This window comes from Pygoscelis adeliae, unplaced genomic scaffold, assembly GCF_000699105.1.
Source record: "Pygoscelis adeliae isolate BGI_AS28 unplaced genomic scaffold, ASM69910v1 Scaffold619, whole genome shotgun sequence".
Taxonomy (NCBI): Eukaryota; Metazoa; Chordata; class Aves; order Sphenisciformes; family Spheniscidae; genus Pygoscelis; species Pygoscelis adeliae.
In genome coordinates this window covers 301,198-321,095 of record NW_008825521.1, presented here as the reverse complement: position 1 = coordinate 321,095, position 19,898 = coordinate 301,198, and the positions used below count along the sequence as shown (strand labels likewise).

General features: G+C 36.6%; 1 protein-coding gene across 1 annotated transcript in view; it reads right to left on the bottom strand.

Annotated features, from left to right (window-relative positions):
* DENND1A (DENN/MADD domain containing 1A) overlaps positions 1 to 19,898 on the bottom strand; it is a 205,880-nt gene that overhangs the window by 56,622 nt on the left and 129,360 nt on the right. Inside the window, exons 12-13 of the mRNA XM_009331593.1 lie at positions 18,441 to 18,542; positions 10,996 to 11,121 (exon numbers count right to left, since the gene is read on the bottom strand). Coding sequence (XP_009329868.1) covers positions 10,996 to 11,121; positions 18,441 to 18,542 — 228 coding nt within the window. The remainder of the gene's footprint in view (positions 1 to 10,995; positions 11,122 to 18,440; positions 18,543 to 19,898) is intronic.

Below are 19,898 nucleotides of genomic sequence, written 5' to 3'. Positions count from 1 at the left end.
CATCTTTTGGGGTGGGGTTTTTTAGTGGGGTTTTTTGTTGGGTTTTTTTGGGGGGGGGAGACGGGGCCGGCCGGCCGACTGTGTTGTTTTGGGTTTTTTTCCCCCTAATATCAAATGCAACTTATTTACAGCTCATTTAAAAAACACACAGTCACTGAGTGCCTTACACAGAAGCTGAATTCAACAGTCATGTTATTTTATGCTTGGTGTTTGTTTACTTGCTTCATTGTTCTACTCTAAGTCCCCTGCGCTTTATTAGTTCAGGAAATATCTTCAACTTTTCCTGCATGGCGGCATCCGCACACTGCTTCATTGCTTGCTGAGGCTGTGCGCTCTCAATTATAACTAAAGTATCAGGAGAAAACACAATAAAAACAGAGTCCAAAAGTCAGTCTAAAACACACAAACAAAGGCTTGAAACAAATTGAGAAGAAACAAAAACAAGTGTATAAAATAGCACAAAAAACAGAGAATCAGGTGTGAAAGGCACAGACGAATAATTTATCAGCAGAATGTACAATTCCTTCCACAGTAAGGCTGAAGTATCACGGAGCTGCTCCTCACTGTACAACCTTCCCTGGTAACAGGAAGGTTTAGAGGCTTTTGAACAAAGCTACTTTTATTTCTGCAGCACTAACACAGAAGATACACAGAATGACCCTATCCAGTCTGATGGCTGAACATATAATTTCTACAGAGGCTGCAAAGTTACTCATACAGTGAAACACAAGATACTTCTCTTCAGCTTGCTCACAGCTTCCAACAAACTAAGATACCACAAAATCTTAAATGTCAGCATGAAACAGGTAAACATTAACAATCTCCAGAGCAATCCTGTGAACATCAGCATTCTGAAAACCACATTCAAAGGACCTTAACGTTTCATCTACTATTGCTGTTAGTGCACTACAAGATGCAGAGCACATGATCCCTTACTTTGGGCAATGTTTCTAGATGAAGTACAAAACCATTCCCGTGCTGTTTTTTGTTTTTCTGGGGGATTTTGGTTGGTTGGTTGGTTTTTGTTTTGGTTTTTTGGTGGTGGTTTGGGTTTTTTGGGTGTTTGGTTTTTTTTTGTTTGGTTTTTTTTTTTTGTTTACTTTAACACATATGATGGACAGGAAAGTTTCACTGCATCTTTCACGGCAGAAATGCCATATTCAGTAGAGGTTCATGCTAACTTTCTCAAATATTATTTTTTATTACCTTTCCTTCAGAATCTTAGTTCCCATCCCCCACGTGGCATACAGAATTATACAACACAGTATCTTATAACAGTTTGGAAATTACAAAACAATTCTATTTACTATATAACAGGCTGCTATAAGAGATTAAAGAGAATGTCTTTTCAGTTTCATTAACATGTCTATCTCAACAGACTTAGATGTAGAATAGTAAATGTATTTTGAAGAACAGTAAATGCTTGTTAGAAAAAGAGCCAATTTTAAGGTTTAAAACAGCAAAAGCTGAAACTTGTCTATAGGAACGGTAACACTCTGAGACAAAACACAGCAACAGGATTGAAATGAAAACAAAAACCACACAGAAAACAAACAAAAAAAACTGTCTTTCCCCAACAGATCTTTTTTAGTCAGTGATTTTGAATTCTGGGTAGTATGTCTTTCTAGAATACTTTCCATAAATAGTAAAACATAACAATAGTTACAGGTAGCTTCTCAGTGAAAATTGTCAAAAACTAGGGTCTTCAAAATGTCACAAAACACAGAATCTTCATACTAGGAAGTATGAAGATTCCTAGTATTTTCCTTTCATTTTAGGAAAAAAACAGTCTTAAGTTTCAGTTCCAGAATATACAGAAATTCAGTTTATCTCCATTTTTATCATACAAACATCAGGTTTTACACACTGTCACTGTGAATGCCACTGTCACTGTCTACTCCTATCTCTCAGTAAAGTAATCAGGATGAAATTTAGAAATTACCATCATTTAGGCACTACTAGACTGTCTATACAGGTATATATTTGAGAGTTAACAGCAATTGAACAGGAAAAAAAGTAAAGATGGGTGGGAGAAAATTTGTATTAAATATACATCAGCACTAACTTTAAAAGGAGCACAACAAAATTGCTAGTAAAACAAAAAGCTTTATTTTATATGCTTCTGCTCACTGTTTGCCCTACAGTTTTGGGGTTTTTTTTAACAAGTTTGTGCACATGTGCACAAGCATTAGTGATCTTCCTTCTTCATTTTTTCTATATATGGACAAACACTCCTAAAACCCTGACCTACCGAGACAACTCTGGTGAAAGGGAAGGATCTACTCTGTATACAATGCGTACCTTTAAAATACACGTGCAGAAAAAAAAAGCTATGCAAAAGATGGCTATCTAGAGGAAGTGACTGGGATGTGGCAATTACTGGGAGCTGGAAACAACTATTTACTCTTCCACTGAATAACTTAAAAAAATAATTCACCATGGCAACAATCATACTTCATAGTAGATAAAGCACTGAATGCTACAAAGCCTTTTCAAAATAAATTATGCACCAGTATGTAACATGCACTTTTTTTATGTTACTGCACACATATTCCAACAAAATTTCCTTTTGGACTCATCTGGTATTTGCTTTTTTACTCTGCACCACACATCATCTACTTTTCTCTTATGACTTCTGTCCCACTCAGATCTCATAGATCTGGAACTGTTAAAGGAATTTATAGTGTTAGTCTGGGCAAGGGATTGATATAAAATAATTAATACAGTGGCCTTATGGCATGCCATCACACTGTTGCTTTAATGGCTTCCTGAGAAACGTGTCAATTTGTGTTACTGGTATCATGGTATTACTTATGAATCCGTAAAGCAAAAATCCTTAGTGGTATAAAAACCTGAAATGGATAAGTAAACTGTCCTCTTAAAACACTTCGAAACTCCCACTGTTGTAGAAGACCTAAATATCTATGGGACTAATCCTAACCTTTACCTTCCTTGGCCATGAACTTAAACAGAGGTAAAGAGCAACAGCCTTCTTAAAAAGTGCACAGTTCTTGGCCAGCAAATATACGATGCCAGAGCAACATCAATACTTTAGTCCATTAGAGTTAGCTACAGTACTGCCCTGGACAATAGGCAGTCTGAACCCATTCAGAGCTCACACGAGGAACAACTCTACCAAGATTGATGAGATGTTAAACATAATAACCTGGGATAGTAGGAAATTGCAACTGTGCAAGTGGATTTGTGAAAAAATATTTACTTTTGGAGAAGTAAGATGGCAATTCAGCAGCTGCACCAGTGTATTGATACCAAGAATAGTAACAGCTGTTAAGGCAGATTCTCTAGTAAGAGGTTACAACAAATACAGGAAATTACAACATTAATTTCTAATGGATGCTTGTCAAGCTGTGTCCTGTCCAGAATGCAGGTCCACGTTTTTTAAAAATGCCTTTTAACTGCTAAGTTGCACCTCATTTCCTAAAAAATTTTGGGGAACTTTTACGTCTCATTTGAAAGTGATCGCATGTCCCAAGGTTAAAATTCAGAATAAATTTACTCAGAAACATTAAAGTTTCTAGAGTTCAGTTGTACAGTATCTCAGCAGCATAGCATGATCAAGTGTATGGCAAGATCCATACCATGACACTGATAATACAGCGGCCCCGATTCTGAGGAAGGAATTCTTAACAGGGATGGAATCAAAACTAGTATCTACTAACAATATGTAAGGCAGCAACACATCTTAAGTATACTGCATTGCAAGATCTTTAACATCAATACAATGTTGGAAAAAAGAACTGGAGAGCATCCTCATGCTTCCTCCTTACAGATTGAGTGCTGCAGCTGGTACTTGATTTAAGTGGGATCAGGTAGGCTGCGTTCCCTACAGACACCGAAGGACTCGATGGCCAGCTAACCCCAAAGGAGAGTGCAGTGCTCAACACCAGTGTCTCCAGAAGGTATGGACAGACAGTAGCATAGACATGCAGCTGCAGCATGGACAATCGAACGAGTGCTATCTTTATTAGAAGGGATAATAGAAACTGTCAAAAGAGAACAAGGGGATAAAACAATTCTCCAGAAATCTCTTTACACTCCTGCACGAAGGCAGGAATGTTTTTCACTTTTTTCAAGAAAAAAAAAGGTGGAAATACAATAAAGGAGACACTTTTTTTTAAATTACACACCCCTTATGAAAGTATAATGTCCTACACTTCCCCCTGATAAACCTATATGGTTCCAGAACTATGACAAAACCACAAACTGAAAACGCTTACGAATGTTATGTTGAAAAAGAAAAGTTAACTTCTTATTTCCTTCTATTCATAATGGCTTTTTTCCCCACTGTTGCTCAAATTGCATCATATTAAGAGAAAATTTGTATCAAAGTTACAGTTACGAAAAATGGTAGTATGTTGTCTTCTCTATTTAGAATCCTAATATAAATTATCAGGCTTGGACAGGACAACAGAACTAAGGCAGCGATGTATACATAAAAACCTATATACATACATCCAGCACAGTTCAGCTAAAGCTGTTTGAAAACTGGAATATATAATACATATACGAGTTTCAATAAGTAGTTTCATATTAAGATTAGAAAACATTTTGTAACATCTTAAACACATTGTTGTCCACAAATTAACAAGTAACTTCACCAATGAAAGCGCATAAAAACTGTGGAAGTAGAAAAGTACATTGACTCTGCCTCCGCTACTTTCTGTTTACTCTTAAGTGGATACATCTAAAGAATATTTAGGTTTAATTTAAACCAAATCAATTCATAACCATTAAAGTTAATCAGAAATTATCCAGTTATACAACTAATGGTTGCTCAGGCTAATAAACCTGAATAAGGTTGAATAACTAATCATGAAGACATAAAAGAAATTAATTGATGCTTCATTGAAGGGATTCACTTACTATCAGTAATTTTCAACACCTTCAAGTTAGTACCGGTATGATCCTAGTTCAATCTGAAAGATGTAGGTTATGTAGAAATTTTTACAATATGATAATGGTACATAATACAACAGTTTACTAAAAGTACTATCCACTATCACAATCACTGCAGTACCAGTAGTTACTTAAAATGGTTATGTTTCATTATTAGCATCTTAAAGCTTCAGTAAGCTCCCAACTACTATTCCATATGTTTTAAATGTAGTTGAAAAACAGTGGATGTTTTCAAATACAACAACATATTTCCTCAGTTTGAGACGGAGGTAGACAGTTTCATTCTTGTGGGAAACATCACAAAACAGAACAACACTATTTTCAAGGAATCTGCAAACAGTGAAAGTTACTGGCCATGCCTTTCCAGGATTGAAAGCAAATTTTCAATTAAAAAAAATAATTAAAAAATCCCTCAATAAAGTACTAATCAATAATAAGATGATAAAAATAAAACCATATTTTTTCTGTATTTTTTCATTTCGACATTGATTTCAAAATGTCCTCACAAACAATTTAATTACACTTTTAATACCATCACAGCTCCCTTTACCCTCTTCCCCCCACTATTTTGAGACTTAATTTCTTTAGAAACAGTGTAAAATTTGATACTTAACAAGTAACCAGCGACACCCCCTTAGCACGGGACAGAGATCACAGCACTGTTATTACTTCATTCCAATTCATTCACAGAGAGAAGGGCCTCTCAAGGAGAGCAAAGCAGTGACAGATTTTGCTGGGCAGACCTCAAGAAGACAGTATGAGCCAAATAATAAGGAATATAGTTCTTGCTACAAGTAATGCAACTGTATTAATTGTTTTACCTCCTCAGAGACATTGCCACAAATCAGAGACGTCGTTGCCACAGACTGGCACATACTGGAAATACAGGTGTTGCAACTGTACAAATCCAGTATAAAATACAGAAATTATCACTATCTAGTATATTCACAATCCACCAAAACCAGGTGTACATAGATTTTATAAATGAGTGGAAGGTCTAGATTTAGGTAATATGACGATACACACAAGAAGCCATTTTACAAAGAATGCAGAGTTTATCACCCTAATAACTAGATTAATAAATTCTTACTAACTAAATCAGCCGTTTGAAAACAAACCAGGACATCTTGATTCAAATCCAGACAAACACCAGAACTCATGCACAGACATGTCTCTTCAGTGGCATATCAGAAATAAAACAGGCTACTTCAGCTCACATTGTGTTACACATACCTCTCACCTCAGTATACCACGTATACTGTGCTGTGTAAGAGACACCAAATTTCACAGTGCCTGCATGTAAGAAGTTATCAATGTAAAACAGCAAAGTTAAGGAGAAAACTACCTGCAGAAGCACTTAGATACTGATACCTCTTTGGGTTATGACCATTAAAATTACCTCCCTTAATTATCCATACAAAAAGTAGCAGCACTGCAAAAGAAAAATAAGCACAGAAATTTTCACCTTACACTGTATTTAGAGCAATGAAATACAGACAAGAGGAACCAAGACGTGGAAATAGAAATACCAGTTCAGAATATACAGATTTTAAAGCAAAGTGCAAGTAACCAAGCTTTTCAAATCTGTCAAGCTAGAAAATGTCGTATTAAACATACACAATTCCCCTTGCAAAGCTCACTGGAGTGACCACGTATCCAGAGAAGAGACAGAAAGCTTGTCATTTGAGAAGACTGTATGTCAAACTTGGAGCCTGCTGTTAAACTACCATACCCAAGCTTGGTGAAAAAGCAGCCAGATGGCTTAGGCTAGCTGTACCAGCATCCCAAACCTGAAACCAACACATCGTCATCTCATACCCTACACGCTACTGCTTTCAGTCAACCTGCACCGTGAGCTTACCTTTACTCACAGGTGTTAGGATGTTTGTTTCTTAACAAAGATTGTCTGTGAAAGAAAACCAATTAAATGTTGTCTCTAACCACTAGGTGTCAGCAGAAGAAAGTGCACGGTCAACACCTTTGATGTAGAAAATGTGAGTCTCACTCCCCCCCCTTACCAATATACACACAACTATTAAGTACTACAAACCACCTTTACACACATGTAGTAATTCTACAGCTATTTCTGTTGAAGATGACCTAATTTTGTGAATTGAATATTTAGAAGATGATATAAACATTCCCTCTGCAAACAGCAAAAAATCAGGAGTTTAGAAAAAAGTAATTCAAGTGAACAAAATGCTCACATTGGTGTCACTGTTAAAAATTTAAGTAATATTCGTAAAGATAACAATATGCCTCAACACAGCCAAGGAAACACACTGCTTCTAATGTGTTTTACTGTACTTAATAGCAACAGAGGTTTGTGGAGACTGTAAGTATATCACATGTAACAGATACTCTTCCATACTTAAAATCTGGCCTCGTGCAACTGCAGAAAACACATATACACAGTAGGAAACATAACTGAATGAGTTATTTTGTTACCTAAATCTTATGATTAGACTTGCAGACTGTATTATCTGGATATGTTTTTTCATGCAAAAGTTCTAGTTAGTGAAGGCCTCAGAAAGTTTACAGCAACAGTAACTCATTCATCATCGGTATACTGGTTCGTATATACATTACATAACCTTGTGTCTTTAGAGTAAAAGCTTCTGAACAGAATTAAGAGCTCTTACTGTGCTTAAGTATAATGTGAATTCAAAGTCTGCTCTGTGACACATTCTGGGCCTACACAGAATAATGAAAAACAGCTTCACACCATTTATCCCGAAAAGTCAACTCATACCAGATGAGATGGTCTATGAAATTAAATTGTATTCTGAGACAAAAACTATGAAAGGAGGAAAAGCTGCTGCTTCTTTGAATTTATTTCCTAATTATCAATGATTTTAAATGAACAGTCAGATTTCTTGAGTTATGGACCAAATGCAAAGAACCACATCATGTTCGGTATTGCTTATGCCCCATATTTATGACATGTGAAGGTGATAAGAGAAAAAAAACCCACAATGAAGGTATTTGAAAATATGTTCTTTTCCTAGAAGCTATTTCTTCCATTTACTTTTCTATTTGTCTCGGACACATCAAAATGATTTTATTTGCAACAGTTACACCAGTAACAGTTTTAAAATAATTTTTTCTAAACTGACATTAAAATTTTAAAGCAAATTATGACAGCCACTGTGGTCTTTGTGGATTCTGATACATCAATGGAGAGCAATTCAAGAGTTGCTGCATACACTTTAATATTTTTCCACTATTCAACAAGAAACTCCCATCATTCCGTATTTATATGAGAAGATGTGTATCATGACCACTTTGAACACCTGTCAGTATATAATCCACAAACTCAGCAAACTGAGCTAATCAGCTGACAGGAAATAATAATGAACATAATTGCTGTGTAGAAGATGGAATTATGTGAGAGTACAGAAGACTATTTCAAGTGCAGCATTCGAAGTACAGCACAAGAGAGAAACACAGGGCTTTAAATTGCAAGATGCCTTACTAATTGCCAGTTTAGATGCCTTGTTATTAAATTACAATCCCATTTTCTTCTGTGAACCTAGCAAGTACCTTCCCTAATTGTTCTACTCATTACACACTATTGTGTGGAGTTTTGCTGCATCTTCTTAAGGTCAGGTTTTCCAAGGGTTTTGAACTAATTTTTAAGTGTGATGTTCCTAACAGTAACAAGAGTCTCTCAGTAACTGCATTTACTGTTGGCATATTCTAAAACACAAGAGAAGTATAAAGTAGTTGTATGACCTGTCCAATACCTCACAGGACGTCTGTGGCAAAACTGGAAACAGAACGCAGGTCATTTGACTCTGACATGTTCAGCACATGAAACGCTTGCAAATTTTCTTTATCTAAAGCGTAATACTGAAATGTATAATCGGAAGTTAAATTTTTAATTTATAAAAGGATGTGGGAAAGAAAGCCCTGAAAATTTCCACTTCCTGATTATTAAAATCAGATTTTATGACATATTTGTGCAATTATGTTTACAAGTTTTCTTTGATGGAATGATAAGCAAACCAAACAATTTCTTCTACTTCCTCACGTTAGCTGTCCCTCGAAGTTGCACTTTCTAGGGGTGTGCCATTGTCAACTGATTTCAAATGCTCATCTTTAACATTCAGCCTTCAAAATACCAGATGGTATTTCCAGAAAAGCAATTTAAATTATTTTTCTTCATAAATCCCTTAACTAGTTAATCTCACACACACACCCAGGCAAAGCATACACCAATATTCCCAGAGTTGCCTGGCAACTACTGGGAGGAGCATCGGAGAACAAGGAAGCCTGCATGGATGAAGGGAAGTCAGTGTCTCCCCGACATGGATAAAGGAGGCTTACAGCCCGAGTGCTTTGCTGGTTTCGTTTTTGTTATTTGTATGGACAATATTTTAAATACCTCCCATTATTTCACTTTAGATGCTTTAAAAGCCCAATACTTACACCCAGACATACATACACAAGTCAATACAATTTATTTTTTCCACACACACGACACATGGATTCCCCCAGTAAGATGTGGAAGGACTCATGCTGACTTCAAAAGTCGTTTTTGAACCCTGAATATGAATTGTTGGAATGATGCTTATTGGATGGTGGTAACGGGACTGTTTAAAATGAGCTATTTTTTCCTTCTGGCTTTAAAAATATCAAGTAAGACAATCTATAGTACTGAAGAGACTTTAGTAACTGAAACATCCTCAACCTCAATAAACACTATGCCTGTAGTCCAACTCCCGGTCTTTTCCTTTAACATCATGATTAAAATTAGATTTATTACTTGTCTGCGTGCCAGATCTCTTCATTAATCTTCACAGAGCAGGAGAATGCAAAATACAACACCTTTTCTCTACTAGTAAGCCTTCATTCTCCCTCCACTCATTTAGCCTCCCAACTTACACTCAGAACTCATCTTAGCATCTCCCAGCAGTATTCAAGCTCTCCGTTGCTACCACCAATTTTCCGTTCTGCCTCCAAATGCTTGCAGATGAGAGAAGAAGGTATTAAGACAAAAGTATGTTTTGTCCTCCACAGAGTATCTTCTTGTTAAGCAGCCATATGTCTGAACAACAGTAGTTCAAATGAGCCCGTGAACACCGCATTGAGATTTATCACTGCATTTGACTTGCACATGTGTTAGTTTCCCCTGTTTCAGAAATAGGGAACATAGAATATTTTGGAAATATTCTGTGGATCACTCTGCAGTTAGTACTTTTCATCCCCCATATCTCTGGGACATATCTCATGAATTATACCTGAATGTTCCTCATACTATTTACCTTGTCTCTAGCTGTCCATCAGCAAAATGTACACCCTTTAAAAGGAACCCCCTAAGTATACGGTAGCAAAACCAGAGTGTCGCAAAACATGTGGAAATACATTAATTTGGCTGGACTGATTTGTATTTAAGTCCATGAAGCTACTTGCAGTAAGCCAGGAACAGATGCCTCACTAGAAGCAATAAAATCCAAGACCAAGTACAGAAAAATCCTTCCCCCACTCAGATGGCACTTAATCGTTGCTAAATAGAGATTAGCTCTGAACCAGAAGCAAGAGATTGAATTTCCCTAACAGAACATTTATCGTCAATAGTTACAACTCCAGACATTCTTCATATTTCTGTAAAAGCACAATTTCTTTACTAATTATGTTCTTAAACTCCATGATTCCATAAATTTGCATGTTTCACGGTTAAGCATATATTGTGTAAAAACTGTATCTTTTAATACCTTTAAAAATAATACAATGAATACCCAGGTTTTGCAGTGAGAGAAAATGGTCAACTCTGCACTAGCCTCCTATAATCATTAATTTATACTTTTTTATCATCTGTCTTCTAACTTAACTGTCTTCAAAAACAAGCAACACCCGTACCTTTCCATAAGAAGTTTTCTCCCCGTGTGATTGATCATGCTTTTTGCACCTCTTTCTTTTCTGGAGACTGGAACACTGTTTTCAGTACTAGTCAGCCAAAGAGCCACAATGCTGACCTTAGTAAAAGTAGGTTATACTACACTTTGAATTCTTGTTAGCTTTTTTCCTCACCACAGCTGCAGATTTACGTCTTATGCCTACTAACTTCCTACTTACAGGTTCAATTTTCAGGGCGTTTCTGTAGCTCCCAAAGAAAGATGCTTGTGCTTTTAGAAATGCTCTTGCAACACCATCTCCAGTGGTCGTAGAGACTTTCTTCAATCTGTTCTTCAGTGCAGAAACCTGAAATAACACAACAGGTCTAGATCACGCTCATATCACAAACAAAGCTTAACACATTGGGGCACAGCTAAATGAAAAATGTGCTAACCACAGCAGCAGTTATGACAAAAAGTGACATTGTGAATTCAGAGTTGAATTTTTCAGTTCTAAAAGCATTACTTTTCAAGCCGTTTTGCTTCTCCAAGATATGATTGGATTCTATTCAGAAACCAATAGGAAAATAAAGCTTCATTTCAACCTTCCCTCCGTTAACATGCTGTTGCGTACTCTTTTAAAGGTAGTCCATGAAGTTCTGCGTCATTCTTTATTAGAATCCATGAAAGAATTTCAGCTAAATTAATTCAAATGTCAGACTAATAGAGAAACTGTTCTGCATAATCAGGCCATCCATCACCACCAAGGTTAAGAACAAATTCTGTAAGTCTGAAAACTTTGTTTGCCACAAATACAAGTTTTCTTTTTCTTTTAAGGTTATATTCCCTTGTATTTCAGAGACTTAATGGAAAATAACAAAATTAGAATTTTATTTATGCATATGGTGGGTTCCCTTGGGTGGGTCCCAGACACCCACCCAGCCGCTCTCTCACTCCCCCTCTGCAGCAGGACTCGGGGAGAAAACACGAAGAAAAAGCTCGTGGGCTGAGATAAAGACAGGGAGATCACTTACCAATTAGCATCACGGGCAAAACAGACTCCACTTAGGAAAATTAATTTAATTTATTGCCAATTAAAATAGAGTTGGATGGTGAGAAACAAAGACAGAAACTAAAACACCTTCCCCCCCTCCCAGCCTTTGTCTCAGCTCAACTTCCCCCTTCCATTCCCAACTCCTCTACCTCCTCCCTGAGCAGCGCAGGGCGACGGCAAAGGGGGTCGCGGTCAGTCCGTAACAGTTCTTCTCTGCCACGCCTTCCTCCTCACACTTTCACTCACTCCTCACTCTGCCGTGTGGCATTTTGCCCTTTCTTACCTATGCTTTCACAGAGGCACCGCCAGCTTTGCTGACAGGCTCAGCTGTGCCGGGCGGGGTCTGCTGCAGAGCCGGCTGGAACCGGCTGGTGCTGGCTGTGTCCTGCACTGGCCGCCCCGGCCTCTCCTCACAGAGGCCCTGCCGCCTCCCTGCCAGTGCCTCACCACGGACACCCAATGCAATCCAGAAAACAAAACCTGCAGTTTCTTTAAAAGTCTCAAATTAACAATGACATTCTGTCCTTCAAAATGGTCAATATCTACTGAAGTTTTTTTTCTTCCTGTTTCTCAAGAGATCTAAACCACCTGTGCACAGGATGGCTCTTCTCTTAACCCTCACTGCCCTCTCCCTTCCACTGTGGAGGTGTTCAATTACCTCAGGATTCACAGAGCTGCACTTTAGGCAAACACCGCCCTAACGGTCTCCTTACCATTTACAGAGACACTTACTGATCACAACTTAGCAAATATCAACTAAACACATTTCTATGCAGGCAGAGTTAAAACTACCATGATCCAGGTTACCTTAATATTCTTTGTTTTCTGTGTATATCAAGGGCTTAAGTTTTAGAGGATTATCCATTACTGTTCTCTGTGCTTCACAACTTCTCACACACACAAGAAGGTTGTGACTTAGTTTGATGTCTCTTTTCTAGTGCTTAAAGCTCAGTAACTACTGAAGTAAGGTTGTGTATCTGTATGTTATTGTTAGCGACAGTGTTTTTCCTTCCCAAACACAAGCTGGGAAAGGAGATAAAAAAACCTTTCAAAGATTAACATCAAACTTGCTGTGCCTGTGCTGCAACAGTTAGAGGTTATGTTAAATCATTAACAAATAGTTATGCCAGTAGCAATTTTTTGGTGTTGCAGACAGAACCAGGACAAGGTAAGTTTTGGAGACAGATCTCACAGAACATGTCACCATACAAAAACAACAATCTGGGCACTGATTCTTGAAAGAAATTCAACTAGTGCTTTTAGAGGATGTGGTCATGTCATGTGCAAAACCCGAGTTTGATGCGATACCTTACGCAGAAGACAGGAAGGAGCCACAATTTCAGAAGGAAACCAGAAAGCCAGGAAATCCCTAGTCATCTTGATTTGCAGAAGAACATGAATGACTCCATAAATACCCGTATTATTAATTTAACAGAAATAATTCTATCAATAACTAGCAAATCTTCCTTTTTCAAATGCTATTCTGAAAAACTCCATTGGGGTAGCTCTATATACTTCACACTATGCAAGAAATGTAGGAATATTATTTACAGAGTAAGCAGATTCTGTTGCAGTGAACATAACTAACAGTGTTTTCTGAGAGTATGAATAATACCTCATAAAATGTAAGCTGATGGTTCAAATGTTCAAATTAACTTTCAAGACCTTCCCCCCATCCTCCAGCTCATAACAAAAGCTTATTCTAGCCTCGTCCAGATCTCCAAAATCCTACCAGATGCGTTGAGTTTCTTCTGCCTCGGGGTTTTGCTACCAAGCCTGCCTTAGTAGCAAATGGCAGGCTGATTTTACTGAACAACTGTTCTTGAGTGCTTCAGTTTTATCCCTCCTGTAAGCACATCCCTCACTTCCTCCTTCAGTAGCCTTAGATTTGGGGAGGGACTCCTCATCTTGCTATATAGGTGTTAAATACATAATCCATACTGTGCACTACTTTTTCTTCTTTTAAAACTAGATGTTGTATTTGCACTTGTGTTTACCAAAACAGTTACAAAGACATTTCCTTTTAAATTTTCCGCAGATTCTGTTGTAGAAGGAATTTCATTACAGTTATTTAATATAACAGAAATAAGCAAGAGCATGTCCAGCATTGTTTATAAATCTGAATGATGTGGCTTATGCCAATGATCCATGCATTAATGAGCCCATAAGCACATATTAACATAGACCTGATAACAGATTAGTCTGTCATACCCATAAAATAAGCTCACTCCTATTCACTGAGATAATGTCTCTCAAGGAGCTCTGTTATTCTCAAAATGTAAAAGCTTCATCAGATTTTCAAACCCAAACAGCACACTTCTCTATGTTTGAAGGGGTCTGATGCTGAAGGGACGAAGTATGCGTTTATTTCCTATATTATGTAAACCATTTAAAGGTAGTTCTTAAAAATGAAATAAAATGTCTATAGCTCTGAGTAACTTCCAAATCCACCTCAAACAGTTTTATAAGTGGTTTTCTTTAACCATTCATGTGAAGATAAAGAACTTGCCACCTATATAGAAGGAAAAGGCTCTATGCCTTGTGTTACAACAAACTGAAAGTTCAGAAGGCTAGTCACAGCCTTTCTGTGTTTCAGCTTCCCTATTTGGTATAGAAGCAGAATATTGATAGGTATTTTGCTAATCCCTTAAGCTTTCAGATCATTTGCTCTCTTCTAAGACTAAACCGAACGCTGTAGGATGTCTATTTTATATATGCACACTTTTACTTTTTCAATCAGGACTATTGCAATAGCCATGTCATAGTTTTTAAAAAAAAAATGTTAACAAGATATTTAAAGAGCCTAACAAAGTAAGAAAAAAAAATGTTTACTCTGGAATAAATTAGTACATAAGACAAACTAGATTATACAAGCAGAATTACGATTGTTTCCTGCCTAAAGAGGCAGTAATACTTTAAAAAAAAAAAAAAAAAAAAAAAAAAAAAGACTGTGACCACTCAATATGAAGATTATTTCTAGCCAAACAGACACATATACATGCAGTCTACCCTGAGAGTGTTTTTAAAGAAGATTTTTATACTTCTGGCAGTTCAGGTTTAAAGGTCAGATTTAAACTATCACCATGTTTCAAAATGCAATCTGTGCAATGCAGCATAATGAAATGGTTCAGTAAAGGTGCTAGTGGAAATTCTTTTAATTAGGTCCAAGGCTTTTCAGTTGTCAACATGAATAAAGCAAGAAACATTCTATTGCAAACACAGTGTAAGAAATAAAAATGGATTCACCTTTAAGAAAATGGTTCTGCTCTAGAGTTGTAGTTTAGTAGTTCTTGCTGTCCTGAAAGCAGTTAATTTCCCACTAAGTGAAAAACAGTAACATAGGCTTCCTACTTGTGGTAACTTGTTAATGAATGGACAACAGTAGCATACACAACTAAATTACTGACAGCCTAAGATATTCATAGGCTAGTGCAAATTTATAATACTCTCAGAGCCATCAGATATGCAAGATCTCTTTGGCGCAGTACACTGCATTGCATCAGGGCTTCATTTAATAAAAACTACAAGTTGACAGAGCGAGCTTATGCTTTATTCCTTGTAATATGAAGCTCTGACTACAACTAAGACTAGAAGTGACACTTATTTGGAAATACATGAAAAATCCATAAGGGTTGCACACAAAAAAAATTACTACCCCCTCTTTGCTATTCCTTGCAACACAGACGGTGGTGTAGGAGACTTGTCAGCAGCAGATGCACTTATTGTAATCACAGTCCTTAATAAATCTCTTTTTTTAATATTGACTATTTTAAAAGGAAAGTTACTTCCCAGGGTGTTCTCATGCTGCCAGATTTTCAGCAACATATCAGAAGCAGAAGGTGAAGGAGGGACAGTTTTCACATTTTGAATAGTTAATCAGTAATGCAGTAGTACACACCTTGATTTTCTGGGACCTGATCTGAACAGTTCAGGAAGTCTGACTGCTAGCAGGTACTGCTGAGGTAAACCAGGGCAAAGAAATGACTTAATCTGATTCTGCTGGAATTGTCTCAATGCTATCCAGCTCCTTTGACACAAATGTTAACTGGAAAGACATTTCACTATAGCCTATGTTTGTTTGGATCCTAGGACCTAGTAATTAATGAATAGTTCATTCTAGGTTCCTGAGAATCAAGAGTTTAGGTAGCAACATGACTATCATGAAACTCAAGGACAACTCACAACCTGAAGCTCTAAAATAATCATAGGACTTCATGGCATTGTTTTACTTGATTAAAAAAGCTGTTCAAGGAGAGGAGAAAAACAGCTTTAAAAATTTTCTACTGGACTAATTACTTGATGGCAAATGCATCACACAGAAGATGTTTTTCCTCACTATTGAATATAGATAGATTTAATTTAGCAAAGTATATTTTGTGTCTATTCAGCAGTGCATGAATTGCTCACTGTTCACATTAAGTAGCAAAACTGGCAGAATAGTTTGACATAACAGCCGTTTATGATCATGAAACTGTTGAAGACATTTTTAGTTTCTCAGATCATAAATGCATGTATTTAGACTGAGACCAGTGGGGAGACACACTCCCAGAATCTCCCCATCCTCCCAGGGAAGGAAAAGGAGAAAAAAAAAAAAAAAAAAGAAAAAAAAAGTATAATGGATTGGCTTTAGAGTCTCCCTGCTGAGATGAACAACTTGATCCACTTACAGTTCCAAACACATGATGCATGAAAGAACTGACAGAAATTCAATTCTTGCAAAGAAGAGCAGCTGCTCTCTAGCGGTCAAAGCCAAATATTAAGCACTCTGAAGGAAAGGAAAAGACCTAGAGGAGAATACTTCACTATCTAGGTAACTAAAATAATGAAACAAAGCTAAATAAGACATAAACACTGATCCCAAACATTAATTACACAACACAACACGATTCAAGTTAAGGCTTTGTTGCGACAAATATTAATCCCAGCTGTATTTATATAGCAGTTGTGAAAAAAAATACACCGTGTACGCTATTTGTGAGCCATGCCAGTTAATTGAATTTGCTGGCAGCACTTCCTCTGCTATGCTCCAAACATCCTCCAAGATAAAATGTAGCTTTTAAATAGACCTGTGGAAAACTGAATCAAGAAATTTCAACTAATAAAACACAACTCTCTACTGTTATAAAAGTGAAGTAAAAGTAAATAATGAAAGGAAGGAAGTCTCTTAAAATTTATTACATTCCAAAGCTTGAAGTTCTGTGTTTATTGGTGAAGTCTCTTCTGATGTTCTACAGTGCGCCTACAACAGCTCCTTTAATGAAGTCTCATAAAATCTAATATAATACTTGATTGTTGACAAATCATATACATGTTTGAGGCCCCGCACTCACTGTATCCAGACATTTCTTACATAATTCCATGAAATTTACAAGTCTGTCATTCCCCGGGTTGTGGATAATGGCACGAGCGATGACCAGCTGGCAGATTTGGATGCTGGGAGTGAAATCAAAATGAAAAACTATATAAAGCCAGGAAAATTCATGGAAGTAACTTTTATAGACTAAGTGCTTGACTAAAGCCAAAATGTTCACAATCAAGATGGACCTTTCATCCAGAGCCCACTGTTTTTGAAGAATGGATCACACCACAGATCCTAGAGAAATGATGGGATGTCACAGTAGGAGGCACCAGGTATTCACCTTTACTTGAGTTTTTCCTCAAACAGACCAGCTTATACTGAGCTCCCTGCATATCAATTTTATTTCTCAACTACACATAAAAAGGTATAGATCTAACTGTCAGCACAATATTTTGAACTAGTAAAAGAAATCCAGATTTTCCCCATTCGTTTTCTCCTAAACGGTCACCTTCTAACTTAAAAATAGCTTCTTACACTCTTACTCACTTTACTGCTCTTCCCTCTCAGCTTCCTTAGTGAAGATGATAACAGCAGCAAGTAGCAAGCTGGATGTATTTTTGTCCCATTGAAGGGAAAGATCAAGTATTTATACATCATTTCTATCAAATTATTAAAAAAGAAATAAATTACCAATAAAAAGTTTGAATGAGAAAGAAAATAAGTTCCGAATTATATGCACTGAGCAGTGCTAGAAGTGAATATGAAGTAGTCCTTTCGATATCACAACTCAGGATATAAAATGCACAAAGTTCATTAAAGCTCACCTGGAAAAAGTTACAGGAAAAAAACCCACACAATTTCATTTGGAAACAAAAGTTATCTAAATTTTTATTTTTCCCCTAATGGAATGGATAAAGATGGTTTCAAATAGTAGTACTTTTTCACACCATAAAGAAAGAAGTTTGAATTTTTGTTTCCTGTTCAGACGTACCATAACCTGCGTGCTTATAATCTGTCCTTTTTACCCGTGAAAGACTAACTCTTTAGATGACCTGAAACTTGATCATGCTATTCCAAAATTGAAACTGGGTTGCTGCAGCATTTCTAGCTTATGTGAGCATTAGCTGATTTTTATTAGGAGTCTTAAAAATATGTCTGCAAATGTTCAAACAAACATTGCTTAACACTTCAAAACAGGAAAGAATTGAGGTAAAGTCATTTACTTGTAATAATGAGAGTAACACAATGAGACACCTCAGTTACAAACTGAACAGGTCAGAAGGATTTACACTTTTAAGTAACGGAATAGTTGAAAAAATCATTTCATACATACCACATCATTAGGAAGACTCTGAAGGTCATCAAAAGGGGTTTCCAGTGTGTTGGTGTCTACATTAAGAATCACTACATCTTCCAGGGCCATGTTTCTTACTTTCTAAATATGAGCAAATTCAAGAAAGGGAAAGGAAAATATAAGTATGAAGAGTTAAATCTGATGCATAAAGGACACAAGTAATGGCATAACATCATGGCATTACAAAACCTCAAGCATTTTAAAAACAACCAACATTCCTGTCTTTGTCATTGTTTGTTTTATTTAGTCACATTTTACAATGTTGAAAAATTAACTTTCAATTTGCAGAGGGAAGTTCTTAACATTGTGCATACTGAAAATTTTGAAATTAGAGAGTTACTGTTAGAGATTATTCAAACGAAGTTTTATTTCAAGCACCTCTACTACTGTTTATATTAATTCTGGTATCCTGTTTGCACATTTAGCAGTTTTTAGCCCAGTTAAGGTTTCAAGTGTATCTTTTTCTATTTAGAAATTAATTTAAATAACAATAAATAGTGGCTTTTCTAGGAGTTAAGAGTTGCAGTAAGTCAGGGATGGGAACTGGTTTCCAAATTCCAGGCTGAATTTTGGAACTCCAACAGAGACAAGTTTACAACTGTATTTAAGTAAAATGGACACGACCAGAGGTTAATAAATAAATAATTACAATGAAAAAAAGCTAAGAGAAAAACAACTCCACCATATCCTGGTTGCTTAATGTTCAGCGAGTCTAAACTTTTTACCCTCTTCCCATGAACGGAGAGAAAAAATATCTCTAATCTAGTTTGAGTGTTTACATCATCTGTAACAGTACATGGGCATACAAAAGAAAAGCATAACCTATTTCTCAAAAGAACGATCGTTAGTACCTTTGACTTTAAGTATCTGAAGTTATTGGTGATCTAAGCAAATTTAAACATTGTCAGACTTTATTTCCCTGCTTAAACAACAGTAAATTAATCACTGATATGAAAAAGAGCAGCATTTAAATATTTATTTTAACACTTTTTCCACTAACAGGAGAATTGAATTTTTTTTGTTGGTTTGTTTGTTTTGGTTTTTTGACTGACTAATCATACATATTTAAGCCCTCTTCAAATACAGCTTTGAAAACTCAAAATCAGGAAGACTGGAACTACAGAATATGGTAAATAAGGACATTTCCCAGTGACACTGTAAACAAATGTTTAAGTACCAACATACCTATACGTAGGACCAAATCCAAGTTACTGAGGAGGAAAATGAACAAAAACATACTCAATTTTTAATTAAGGTTTTGCAGGGTGGGGAGAATTGTTTCCTTTAAAAGAAAGGAACTAAAGCTCTAAAACAATGGCAAAGTTGAGCCTTAGGCATCTAAATAATTACCTTCAGTTTTCAAGGCTCAGTCCTCTGTCTATAAAGAAAACTGCTGTGTACTTGGGGGGGGGGGGGGGGGACCACCAACAATAAAAA